This window comes from Heptranchias perlo, chromosome 12 (genome assembly GCF_035084215.1).
Source record: "Heptranchias perlo isolate sHepPer1 chromosome 12, sHepPer1.hap1, whole genome shotgun sequence".
Taxonomy (NCBI): domain Eukaryota; kingdom Metazoa; phylum Chordata; class Chondrichthyes; order Hexanchiformes; family Hexanchidae; genus Heptranchias; species Heptranchias perlo.
Genome location: NC_090336.1, coordinates 57,117,976 through 57,132,374, shown reverse-complemented (window position 1 = coordinate 57,132,374; position 14,399 = coordinate 57,117,976). Strand labels below are relative to the sequence as shown.

Below are 14,399 nucleotides of genomic sequence, written 5' to 3'. Positions count from 1 at the left end.
TTTGTATATGTGTTCTCTGGTTGTGGAAACAGGCAAGGTTACATTTGTCTATTCTTAGCTGCCCTGAGAATATGGTGATCCATCTTATCTTCTTACTGAAGGTAGGATTTGTTCATACAACTGAGAGGCTTCACTTCATAGTGGCATTAAGAGTCAACCACATAGTGCAGGACTGGAGTCACATATTGGCCGGACTAGGTAGGGGTGGCAGGTTCCCTTCCCTGAAGAACATTATTGAGCCTGTTGTGTTTTTTTAAAAAATGTGGCAGCTTTCATTTTTTTTTGTCACTAGCCCACAAATTCCCAGATTTATTAAATTCAACATCGTAACTTGTCATGTTGGGATTTGAACTCAATCTCCAGGTTACTAGTCCAGCACCTTATTCACTACGCTGCTTACTATTCCTACGTATACAGAAAATCTTTACATTTGCAAAATTGCACACAGTTGGTTTTAAGCCATGGTTTGAAACTTCATTTTCTAGCTGCCACACCGCCCCCATTAACGAGGGAAGATATACAGACCAGCAGGTGAAAACCCATATGTATGGACAGGCTGTACCTGCTGATGTTCAGAAAGGAGGTCAGCATCTAATGGCAGTCTCCCTCTGGAGGTGCTGGTCAAACCCACTTATTTGAGCTAGTTTATAAGTCAGATCCATTTCACAAGATAATTATGGATGAAGGTGGTCAATTGGCCCATCTCAACTCATCCATCCAGAGCCTAAATTCCCACCATTTCAGCATCCGATTGTTCATTAAAAGATTCCAGGGTTTTCTCCTCCACTGCTCTTTCTGGAAGTTTATTCCATACGTTGATCAGTTTGTACGAAGAATTTCCTGCTTTCGGTCCAAAATTTGCCTCTTGAACCTATGTCCCTTTATCTTATTCTTGCATTTTCTTTTAAAGTAATATTCCAGATCTATTGTCTCCATTCCCTTAACTATCTTATACTGATATCATTCCTCCATTTTTATGACTTTTTAATAAACTTAATTCAAATGATGTGACCTATTCCCCAGGTTTAATGGTAAATGATTTTTCCAGCAAATTAAAAAGATACAAATGTAATTTGCCCATTGTCTGTAAATGGACTCATATTTAGGAGATAATGTGGAAATTATATAAAGCTGAATACTTCCAAACATGTTATTTTGAGATTTTCAAACTTTATTTCCATTAAAATACAGACTTACGGTCTAATTCATAGCTTTCAGGTGTCATATTTGCAAAAATAGTTCTATTATAAACAAAAACTAAACGTTTCGCATCTTGGTTAACAGCAATCAATTGTCTGTTTCAGTCTTAATGCATAAACACATTACAGAAATTTCAGATGTACAGAAAGGTGATGGGAAGGTAAACAAGGAGCATCATGAAAAGGAAAAAGAATGAACAGCAATGGTGTCATGGTCATAAACAACATTTTACTGTAATGACCTGCTGAGCCAATGTCATTTATAGCAAGTAACATTAGTCAAACTACAGTGAGGAATAAGGCTACACACGGTAACATGTAACCTAAACTAAAGCATTGTATTGCTGCAGCTGCATGTCGCTCTCAGAACCGACCTAGTTAGGCACATGAAAGAGGAGCACAACCAAGCAAAAAAAACCTGACTTGCTGCATTGTAGGAAATACTTTTGTAGACTGGATGCTGACTGTTCCCAACACAACATTCAAAATTTTCTGCCACCAACACAACTGAAGCAATATTCACCCCTATAGTGTCCTACTCCAAATAGATAAAAAGCAAAACCTGAATACTGAAAATTAGTCCCATTATAATTAACAGGAACAAAACAAGCATACAAAATACTACAGGAACCAATAAATATATACAATGGGGGTTTCTAGTTTCCTTTTGGTGTTGGTAACATATGTCTTTTTTTCCCCCTTGCCAAAAAAAACATTTTGTAGATTTTAGTTGCAAGCATCACCACTGGGAATATGTTCTTTATAGATCTGGTGCGATGACCATCCTTATGCTGCCAATGCTTATGCCAGCAGAAGCCCAGAAGCATACTGCTATACCTTGTTAATGGACGGTGTAGCATGGGAACAACTGCTCAGGTGGTCATTGACAGCACACACAGTGAAGAGATATGGCATGAGGACTGCAGGGAGGGGGCAGAGTTTTCTAGTAGCACATACCTCACTGGTTGCCCTTTTAAAAAACATATACCATGGCACTGCATCCAAGCATGTCCAGGTATACTTAAATCATGATGAATATTTTAAGGAAAACGTACCCTAAAAACTGCGTCACTTAGTCAGATTTGTCCTTTTTTTTGGGTGTAAAAGGAACCTTGCTGGCAACAGCTGATCCTACAGCACTGACACCGCCGGTCACTGCAGACATGCTTCCCTTCACCAAGCCGACACCTGCTGCTGGTACGGTGATCACGGCTGTTTTGGTCAGCTCCAGACTTTTGCTTCCGACCCATGCCACACCTCCAAGTGTAGCACCCACGGCTCCCTTTGTGATGCTGTAAAGGCCACCGGTCATTCTCCAGATCATTCCTGGCTCCTGTACGGTATGTTCCTTCTTGGGTTCTATGGAAACAATTTAAGAAGAAAAGTAGATTGTTATAAATAAAACCAGGCAGCTTCAAAATAGCATTCATAATACATTTATTTGTAGACCTGGGCCTGCAGTGGAAACAGAAAACGAAAAATAAATTAACAGTGTATTGAAATACATTTAAGCTTCTTATCGCTCAACTGCACTAGTCATAACTGCCAGCTGACTTGTCATTCCACTGGTATTTTTCCAGCATTTTAAATCAGTCAATTTTACTAATCCATGACTATACCAACATGGATTACATTGATATTGAGTGCACAGTGCGTTCTATTTCAAATCAACATTTATACCTGTGGCAGGCACAATACCCAAATCAAAACTGGATGACTTGCGTGCAATTGTAATTCACAGTCGCGATTAAAACACTGAATTCAAAGAAAGTCAAACAGTGCAAAATAAAACAATTACAAATGTGAGGTAGTAAATTACTGTTGATGACTTTTCTCCTCATGAGGAAACAGCTTTCCTAATCTGCAGTTAATTTTTTATTGCACCAGTATTTATTAAGTATCAGATCAACCAGTCTTATGAAGTATCTAATGAAGTCTATCATCTTCTATAATCAGAATCAGGTAGCATAGAAGGTCCAATATTGAGTGAGTGAACACTATCTGAGATTCACTACAAGAGGTTGAGACCTGTGTTATCGCAGGATTTGTTTTTGCTCTTCTATTACGCTTCTTCGGCAGCTGACTGGACAAGCTTGAGATTTGTTCCCAGGCCTCGGTCACTCTAGAGCTAATAACTAAAAATGCTTTATGTATACTGGCATTTGGGTTGGATGCCAGGAGATCAACATTTGTGAGCCAGATCCTGGCATTTGCACAAATAAATCAGGCTCCCACTAGGATAAGGGAGCTGGATTCATCAGTGTAAAGGCTAGGAGCCTGCTCATGGACACCAATTTCCTGGAATCCAAATTAAAACAGTGCCAATATAAAAGGCAATTGGAGAGAAAGAGGGCGCGGCAGGTCTCAGTAACTGGGTCTCTGATTTTCCTTCCGTGCCATCTGCATCAATACGTACCTGGGATCAGGAATGCATTCTATGGGAAATGGCGAATGCTAAGCCACAGACCATCAAACCACAGTGCAAGTTGTTTGAAAGTGATCACCTGAGTACTTGTGCTTCCTAGGACGGTCAGATGTACTTGGAACCAAGGAAGTTTACAGCACAAAAGGACTCATCATGTCTCTGCTGCCTCTTTGCGAGAGCAATCCAAAAGCAATCCCACTGCTGTGCACTCTCCCATAGCCTTGTATCCTCTTCAAATTATTCATTTTTCCCTCAACAGATGCAATGGTCTCTGCCTCAAGCAGTCCCTGTGGCAAAGCATTCCATGCTCCAACAACCCTCGGTGTAAAGAGATTTTTCCTAACCTCTTTCACTCTCTGTGATAATTTTAAATTGTTCGCCCCTCATCACTGACTCCCTACCTGAGGGGAAATGGTCTTTCCTTATTCACCCTATCAAAACCCTTCATAATTTTATAAATCTCTATTAAATCTCTTCTCCATCTCTGTTCCAGTGGAACTAGTTCTATTTTATCCAGTCTCTCCTCAAAGCTGCAGTTTTCCATCCCTGGCATTGTCCTCATGAATCAATGCTGTATGCTCTCTATGGTTTTAAAGTCCTTTATATATTGGGGTGCCAAAACTACACAGTACTCTAACTGGCCTAACCACTGCTTTGTATAAATTTATTACTCATACTCTATACTCCGGTTTATAAAACCCAAGATGCTATTGGCCTTTTTATGGCTTCATCTACCTGCACTTGCACTTTCAGAAATTAAACATTTGAAGCCATATGGCTCTGTTCATCCATATCGTTCATAAGAAATAGGAGCACGGGTAGGCCACACGGACCCTCGAGCCTGCTCCGCCATTTAATAAGATCATGGCTGATCTTCAACCTCAACTCCACTTTCCTGTCCGATCCCCATATCCCACAATTACCAGAGAGTCCAAATATCTATCGATCTCAGTCTTCAATATACTCAGCATCTATATACTCATATACTACTGAGAATCCATAGCCCTCTGGGGTAGAGAATTCCAAAGATTCACAACCCTCTGAGTGAAGAAATTCCTTCTCATCTTAGTCCTAAATCACACATCCCTTATCCTGAAATTCTGTTCCCTAGTTCGAGACTCTCCAGCCAGGGAATACAACCTCTCCGCATCTACCCTGTCAAACCCTCTAAGAATTTCTTCAAAACTCGAGAATATAGGCCCATTCTACTCAATCTCTCCTCATAGGACAACCCTCTCATCCCAGGAATCAATCTGGTGAACCTTCATTGCACCGCCTCGAAGGCAAGTATATCCTTCTTTTGGTAAGGAGACCAAAACTGCTCACAGTACTCCAGGTGTGGTCTTACCAAAGCCCTGTACAATTGTAGCAAGACTTCCTTACTCTTGTATTCCAGCCCCCTTGCAATAAAGGCTAACATACCATTGCCTTCCTAATTACTTGCTGTACCTGCATGTTAACTTTGTGTTTCATGTACAAAGACACCCAAATCTTTCTGAACACCAACATTTAATAGTTCCTCACCATTTAAAAAAGTGTTTTTCTATTCTTCCTACCAAAGTGAATAACCTCACATTATATTCCATCTGCCACTTTCTTGTCCATTCACTTCACTTGTCTATATTCCTTTGCAGATTATTTGTGCCCTCCTCACAGCTTACCTTCCCACCTAGCTTTGTTTCGTGAGCAAACTTTGATACATTACACATGGTCCCTTCATCTAAGTCATTAATATAGAATGCAAATAGCTGAGGCCCAAGCATTGATCCTTGCAGCACCCCACTAGTTACAGCCTGCTCCAATCTGAAAATGACCTGTTTATTCCAACTCTCTGTTTTCTGTCCGTTAATCAATCCTCTATCCATGCTATTACCCCCAACCCCATGAGCCCTTAAGTTGCGTAACAACCTTTTGCATGGCACCTTATCGAATGCCTTTTGAAAATCCAAATATACTACATCCACTGGTTTCCCCTTTATTCACCCTGCTAATTACATCCTCAAAAAAACTAATAAATTTGTCAAACACAATTTCCCTTTCATAAAACAATGTTGATTCTGCCTAATCATATGATTTTCTAAGTGCCCTGTTACCACGTCCTTAATAATGGATTCCAGCATTTTCCCGACAACTGATGTCAGGCTAACTGGCCTGTAGTTCCCTGTTTTCTCTCTCCCTCCTTTCTTGAATAGCGATATTACATCTGCTACCTTCCAATCCACAGGGACCGTTCTCAAATCTAGGGAATTTTGGAAGATCACAAACAATGCATCCACCTCTTTTAGAACCCTAGTATGTAGTCCATCAGGTCCAGGGGATTTGTCGACTTTTAGTCCCATTAATTTGTCCAATGCTTCTTTGCCAATATTAATTACTTTAAGCTCCTCAATCTCATTAGACACTTAGTTCCCCACTATTTCTGGTATTTTTTTTGTGTCTTCTACTGTGAAGACAGACACAAAAATACTTGTTTAACATCTCTATTTCTCCTGTCTCAGCCTCTAAGGGATCCACATTTACTTTCACTACTCTCTTTCTTTTTATGTACTTTTAGAAGCTCTTACAATCTGTTTTTATATTTCTTGCTACAGTTCAGTGTCATCCCATTGACTGTATAATCCCATTCCTTGTTCTTCCTCTTAAAATGCACACTCTCATTTAATTGCATCTGCCACCTGTCTGCTAACCCGTCTGTCTTCTCAAGTCTTTTACAGTCCTCCTTGTTGTCTGCCAAACCCTCTACTTTTGTGTTGTCAGCAAACTTTTGGGATTGTGCTCCCTATGCCAAAGTAGAATCATCTGTATATAATGAGAACAAAGGTGAACCCACTCACCCCTGGGTTATGCCACTTCCAACCTTCTCTAATCTGAGCAACATTCATTTACTTAACTCTCTGCTTCAATGTCATATTAAATCTTCCAACCCCCACTGACCTTCAAATGAAATGTAAAGGAAAGTTTACGCTGCACAGTTCATTCAGAAATGATGATATAGATTCAAGTCTCCAGCAAATGCTGTAGTCACAAGTCATACAAAAACTCACTCCTCCAGCAATGAATCTCTCTTGCATGTGACATCAATGTCAGAAGTGTAAATGATCTCCAAGTATCTCTTTCCCACTATCAATGCAATTGCTTGGCAGCACAGATGCTAACAGGTAACTGTGGAATTACACTGATGTGTCCCATAAATCCAGAAGTTTTACGTGTCAATGCATGTTTCTGCTAATGGTCTTTCCTTGCTCTATCAAGCTTAGTGCATTTTTTCCCTGCACCAGAATCACAATGCATCATCTATATTGACTTCCAATGAATGTGTATTATTCTTCTTTCCTTTCATGAATTTCGAAGAATAAAACTAAATCTCAAGAATACAAAACTGTTCAACTTCCTTCATCATTTAACCGATGCATATTAAGTTTATAATGTTAGTCTATACCTACTATATATAAATGTTGAACCTATTCTGAGTAAACTCTTCAAGTAAACTCCTATGAGTGAAGCAGGACAGTGCACTATTAGGCGATGTATGTCTGAGGCAACAGAAGTTCACCTTGCTAGAGATAGTGAACATGGAGGCTGAGTGATTCATTCAACAACACTGGAATTTTTTTAATGTCATTCAATACTCATCAGACTTTTTGTTTAACCTGATCTGCAAGTTCAGTGTGTTAATGCTTCGTTTGGGCCAATAGAATCACAACAAAAAACACTAATCCAGGATTTTAAAACTTAAATTCTGCTGGTTCACAGAATGCAAGTTTTGGCTGAGTAGGTTGATTTCCTCTTTTCTTAATTTTACGGATGAGCTGAAGAAAACTAATGATAAAGACTTCTCAGAACCCAAAATAATAATACACCGTATGCTATTTATCGTGACTGAATTATTGGTCTATTTGCTCCTTTAACCAGTTACAATACCTCAGAAGAACATCAATTAGCTTATTCACCAATGCCTCCATTCCTCTTTATTCCTAAGCAACAGGCATTGTAAAATTGGTTTGCTAGCTGCAAATGGATTCAGTTCCATTCATTATGGTTCTTGTGTGTGGAGCGGTGATCCAAAAGTCATATGCACTGACCCCGCTTGCCCCCAAATGGTTTTGGCATCATAGCACGTAGCTTGAGCTTTGATTTCTACATTCCTTGTAAATTTAATCAACACATGACTTTATATTGAAGGTGAAGTGACTGTACGTGAAAGAAACAAACAAAGAAAAACTGAAAAAGAGAAAGAAAAAGAGAAAGGAAGAGAAAGAAATGGAAAAGAAAAAAGAACTTGTATTTTTGTAGCACCTATCACATCTTCAGGATATCCCAAAACGCATCACAGCCAATTTACGCACAGAAAGGTCCCACAAACAGCAATGAGACAGATAAGTGAACAGTTACTGTTTCAGGGGTGGTGGCTGAGCGATAAATGTTGGCCAGAAAGCAAGGAGAACGCCACTGCTCCTCTCAAATAGTGCTATGGGGAATTTTACATGCACTTGTACAGGCAGACGGGGGCCTCAATTTAACATCTCATGAAAAGACAGCACGCCCTCAGGACTGCATTGAGAATAACACTCATTCTCAGTTTTCTACCCTGTACAGTATTCTACAAATGCAAATTGTATTAAGTTTTAAAGGGGGAAAATTCCCCCTTTAATATATATAAAAAAGAAAATACTTATTGGAGCGGTTTCAGATTTTATGTAGAATTGTTCTGAACGCCCATATTTTCTGGGACTACAGAAGAGAAGAAACAGAGCCAGTTTTTCTCCAGCTCTTGTAGAAGTACTAATATTACCCGGAGGAATAACTTTTTTTTTTATTCGTTCATCGGATGTGGGCATCGCTGGCAAGGCCAGCATTTGTTGCACATCCCTAATTGCCCTTGAGAAGGTGGTGGTGAGCCACCTTCTTGAGTGGCTTGCTTGGCCATTTCAGAGGGCGATTAAGAATCAACCACATTGCTGTGGGTCTGGAGTCACATATAGGCCAGACCGGGTAAGGACGGCAGGTTTCCTTCCCTAAAGGACATTAGTGAACCAGATGGGTTTTTATGACAATTTGGTAGTTTCATGGCCACCATTACTGATGGATTTTTTTTGTTCCAGATTTTATTTAATTAATTGAATTTAAATTCCCCAGCTGCCGTGGCAGGATTTGAACTCATGACTCCAGATTATTAGTCCAAGTCTCTGGATTACTAGTCCAGTAACATAACCACTATGCTATAAAAAGGGCACCAACTCGAAGAGGAGTGTTTGCAAACAAAGAGATTGCCAAATACAAGTCACAATGGTATAAATCACACTGAAATGCATCAGTTACATGCCATGTAAGGATGAACATGAATAGGGCTCTTAGTCTCCCCAATCCAAACAATGGCATACACTTCACTGTGAAAATTCCCCCTTTAAAAACGGATTTGCACTATTAGTTGTATGTGTCTGCTGCGCATTTACATTAAATCATACATGGTCTCATGGCCATGAAATGTTATATGAAAAAGACAACACATTACATTCAAATTATTGAAATAGTCTTCCTTTGAAAATTTGTTTGAAGTTAATGTTCAATGTACAAGCAAACAGATTAAACTGTATGAGAATAGATTAGCAGGTAACATAAAAGGGAACTCAAAAGTCTTACGAACATATAAATAGTAAAAGGGTAGTCAAATGGAAAGGTGAGGCCAATTAGGGACCAAAAAGGAGATCATCTTGTGGAGGCAGAGGGCATGCCTGAGGTACTAAATCAGAACTTCGCATCTGTCTTTACTAAACAGGATACTGCCAATGTCACAGTAAAGAAGGTAGTAGAGAAATTGGATAGGATAAAATAGATAAAGAGGAGGTACTAAAAAGGTTGGCAGCGCTCAAAGAAAAGTCACCCGGTCCAGATGGGATGCACCCTAGATTGCTGAGGGAAGTAAGGAAGGAAATTGCAGAGGCTGTGGCCACAATCTTCCAATCCTCCTTAGGTATGAGAGTGGTGCCAGAGGGCTGGAGCATTGCAAATGTTAGGCCCCTGTTCAACAAAGGAGAGAGGGATAAACCCGGCAGCTACAGGCCAGTCAGCCTAACGTCAGTGATGGGGAAGCTTTTAGAGACATTAATCTGGGACAAAATTAATTGGCACTTGGAAAAAAAGGGTTAATAAATGAAAGCCAGCATGGATGTGTTAAAGGCATACTGTATTTGACTAACTTGATTAAGTCCTTTGAGGAAGTAACAGAGAGGGTTGCCGAGAGTAGTGTGGTTGATATGTATATGGACTTTCAAAAGACATTTGATAAAGTACCACATAATAGACTTATTAGCAAAATTAAAGCTCATGGAATTAAAGGGTCAGTGGCAGTGTGGATACAAAACTGGCTAAGGGACAGAAAGAAGAGTAGCAGGTTGTTATTCAGGTTGGAGGGTGGTGTTCCCCAGGGGTCAATGTTGGGACCACTGCTCTGATATATATTAATGACCTGGACTTGGGCATAGAGTGTATAACTTCAAAGTTTACAGATAACACGAAACTCAGAAATGTAGTAAACAGTGAGAAGGACATAGACAGACTGGTGAAATGGGCAGACACATGGCGGATGAGATTTAACACAGAGGAGTGAAGATATTCATTTTGAAAGGAAGAATGGAGAGAGGCAATATAACCTAAATGGTACAATTTCAAAGGGGGTGCAGGAACAGAGACACCTGGGGTGTATGCACACAAGTCTTTGAAGGTGGCAGGACAAGCTTAGAAGGCTGTTAAAAAAAAGCGTTCGGGTTCCTTGGCTTTACAAATAGAGGCAGAGAGTTCAAAAGCAAGGAAGTTATGCTAAACCTTTATAAAACACTGGTTGCGTCCCCAACTGGTGTATTGTGTTCAATTCTGGGCTCCACACTTTAGGAAGGAGCTTAAGGCCTTACACAGGGTGCAGTAGAGATTTACTAGAATGGTACCAGGGATGCAGGACTTCAGTTACGTGGAGAGACTGGAGAAACTGGGGTTGTTCTCCTTAGAACAGAGAATGTTAAGGGGAGATTTGATAGAGGTGTTCAAAATCATTAAAAGGTTTGGATAGAGTAAATAAGAAATTGTTTCCAGTGGCAGAAGGGTTGGTATCTAAAAGACACAGATTTAAGGTAATTTGCAAAAGGACCAGAGGCGACACGAGGAAACTTTTTCTTTAGCGCTTCTCCTAACCCCTGTTGGTCCTCAGTGCAGGAATTCTTATTGGTGGGGGTGGGGAGAGGGAGGGAGGGGGAAGTAGAGTACCAGCATGAAATGGAGAAGGTGGGAGAAGAGCACTAGCATGAATTGAGGAGGGTTAGGCAAGCGGTGGGGGGTGGGGGAGATGCCAGAATAAAGAGGGGGAATGGGGAGAAGAGTGTCTCTGTGAACTGGGAGTGGGGGAGGTAAACATGCAGAGTGTCACCACTGCAATTTAATTATAAGATTTAGTAACAGAGTACAAACAAAAATCCACGATCGCTTGTAAACTCTGCAAGAAATGATGCAAGGTCCTTGCAATTTTTGCCACAGTCTTCAGCTATACAAGTAATGAAATGTTGTTTTTACCTGCAGCTTTATGTATGACATGCCATTTCCCCACCACACTTAATGTCAGTAGATGTTATTGTCTTATATTCAGGGCTGTTTCTGAGTTGTTGGCTTTTATGAGTTTTACAGGTTGGCATGTGCAAGAGGAGAAGAGGAAGGAAGCTTCAGTACTAATTTAGTACACAGCTGTACCTGGCTAGTATTGAATTTCCCCTTCCTGGACACCTGATAGGTATTCAGGGCTGGAAATTATCCTGATCTGCAGGATTTCCTATTGAACTGCTTGCAGTAAGTGACACTGCAGTGAGAGGAGTTCTGAAATGGAGAATCTCCAAGAAGAAAACAATTGATGCAACTGGAAATATCTCCCATCAAGTGGGAGTGTATTTTTTTTAAAATAATTTTTAACAAATGCTTTTATGGAGGAGGGAGGTTAATCTGTATTCAAAGTACACTTCCTTTCTCTTTTAACCATCACTTGCTGAACTATGGCTGTGGGAGTATGCGTTAGATTATGGAAAATCTATCACTGTGGTTGGCACTTTCATACAATTTCAAGATTTTCTGTGTTCCCAGTAACCAGTTGTTTTAAATTTGAGAGACAGCTGTTTCTCCTGTTGTGTCACTCAAAACCCAAAGATACTCAGAAGTCTTTGTAAGAAATAAAGATGTCATGGCAACTGAGGAGGCAAAGAAGTAAGCCTGGCGTGCTATGATCAGAGTGAGAGATTGTTAGAAAACAATGAAACAGAAAGGGTGTAATGCAATGAAAGGAATTACTTCGAGATCTTGGTTCAGTTCCCCTTTAAATATAAAAATATGGTTCAAGCTCAAACTAGGTGAAAAATTATATCCAACTGGAATGTAGTAAAGAAATTCAAACTGTTTAGATTAGAGACAAGTAGCCAAAAATGAATTGCAAAAGGAAAATTGATTTGGATTTCAGATGTAAAGATTTTCTTTCAATTTTGATGGCAATCTAGGCTCAGAGGATTTTTGGGTGAGGAACTGGATTCAGCAGGACTCATCCCAATTACACAATTAAATGTTAAATTACTTCGCTGCAGAGGAACATAATGATTTACACCGTGAAGACGAGTGAATTTTTGCTATGCGATAAAATCACTGCAGGCTGATTCACCATAGTTAGACAGCCACAATGAATTCAGTACCTTTGTTAATTTATTAGAACACTGAATTAGCAGCTACCGTGTAAGCAGCTCGCATTCCTTTGGACGATTTTGGTAACCACAGTGCCTTTCATATAAAAAAGACCAACATTTATAAAGCGCCTTTCACTACCTCAGGATGTCCCAAAGTCGCTTTACAGCCAATGAAGTACTTCTGAAGTGTAGTCACTGATGTAATGTAGAAAAGGCAGCAATCAATTTGTACACAGCAAGGTCCCACAAACAGCAATGTGATAATGACCAGATAATCTGTTTTAGTGATTATCTGGGGTAAATATTGGCCAGAACATCGGGGAGAACTCCCCTGCTCTTCTTCGAAATAGTGCCACGGAATATTTTACATCCACTTGAGGGGGCAGACAGGGCCTCAATTTACGTCTCATCCAAAAGATGGCACTTCCGACAGAGCAGCACTCCCTCAGTACTGCACTGGAGTTTCAGCCTAGATTTTGTGCTCAAGTCTCTGGAGTGGGATTTGAATCCACAACCTTCTGACTTAGAGGTGAGAGTGCTACCACTGAGCCATTGCTGACACCTCATATCAATGACTTGTGAAATAATGAACATGCAAGTTGTAGTCAAATGGTCTCCAACAAATATGGAAGAAAATAATCTTCAATTTTTCTTACTGAACTGCGCAAGATATTCCCATTCAATGTAAAACAAATACCTATCTAAATAATCAAAGGTCTTTCGTTTAGAACATGTAATGTTTAAACGATTAGCTGTGTATTGCATTTTAAGTCTGACTGCAGTGCTTTATCAAATAAAAACCGAAAATGCTGGAAACACTCAGCAGGTCAGGCAGCATCTATGGAGAGAGGAACAAAGTTAATGTTGCAGATCAATGATCTTTCATCAGAACCTCAGTTGCTGCCTGATCTGCTGAGTGATTCCAGCATTTTCAGTTTTTATTTCAGATTCCACAGTATTTTGCTTCTGTTGTTGTGGTTTATAATTGCTTTGGATGCATATACACTACAACTTTAATGTGGGTATGAAGCAGTTTCCACTTTCCACAAACACTAAAGTTGCAATGTAAATCTAGAATCAGGGCCCTGATGTGCACGTGTGTACATGTGCGTAATACATCATGGGTGTTCTAGTTTTCAACCTTACTCCTGTTCAACAACACCAAGACCATAAGCAAATACTGCAAACCCACATGGGAGGTAGGGCAAAAAAAATGTAAATAATTAAGAGGTTTTAGAAAGGTAAAGTGGTAATGAATATTACATATATACATTTACAATCAGACATCTGTATTTTTCAGTATCAGTAAATTATGACATATTGCTTCAGTAAGTTTGTTGTGTAACAGCAATGAAGGAACTTCTGTCACACTTAATCTGCAGCAAGATTGCTGTAAATATTAGAAACACTACAGGTCTTGCCGTATTGTGAACTAGTAAAAATCAATTTCTTACAGTTTACAAAAGTGCATAGTATTACAGGAGTATGGCACAGTTGAGGTGGCAATGGCATTAAAAATACAACCTTTGAACCTAAGCAATTACATGAAATTATCAGTGAATTTCCATTACTGCCACTTTTGGTTCATGATCCAATAAAAGTCCATGTTTAAAGTGTGTGTCTGTCTATCTGTACATGTATGTGTCTTAGATCGAGAGAGGAGCATCACGGGAACTGAGGATTTCACCCCTTTCATGCGCAATTACAATGCAAAGTGCACTATAATAATGTCACATAAGTAGAGTTTTTTTTGAAGAGGTGAATGATTAAGGGAAATGCTCTATATGTTGTGTATATCGATTTTCAAAAGGCATTCGATAAAGTGACGAGAAAAATTCAGGCATAAGGGTGAATGGGTATTTCTGGGATAGGAGAAGGTTAGAAGTGGTGTACCCCAGGGGTAAGTGCTGGTTTAACAGAATGGGCAGATAGGTGGCAGATGCAATTTAATGTGGATAAATGTGAGGTAATGCATTTTGGGAGGAAAAACAAGGAATGGGAATATATACTTAATGGAATGACAATGAAGGGTGTGGATAAACACCTAAGGCTTCAAATGCTTAATTTCCT

General features: G+C 39.7%; 1 protein-coding gene across 2 annotated transcripts in view; it reads right to left on the bottom strand.

Annotated features, from left to right (window-relative positions):
• Positions 1-1,150: 1,150 nt before the first annotated feature.
• Positions 1,151-14,399, bottom strand: part of zgc:101566 (Transmembrane protein 263-B-like) — a 178,170-nt gene continuing 164,921 nt past the window's right edge. For both annotated transcript variants that reach the window (XM_067994162.1, XM_067994161.1), the window contains exon 3: positions 1,151-2,558. In XM_067994162.1, coding sequence (XP_067850263.1) covers positions 2,272-2,558 — 287 coding nt within the window. In that variant the 3' untranslated portion in view covers positions 1,151-2,271. The remainder of the gene's footprint in view (positions 2,559-14,399) is intronic.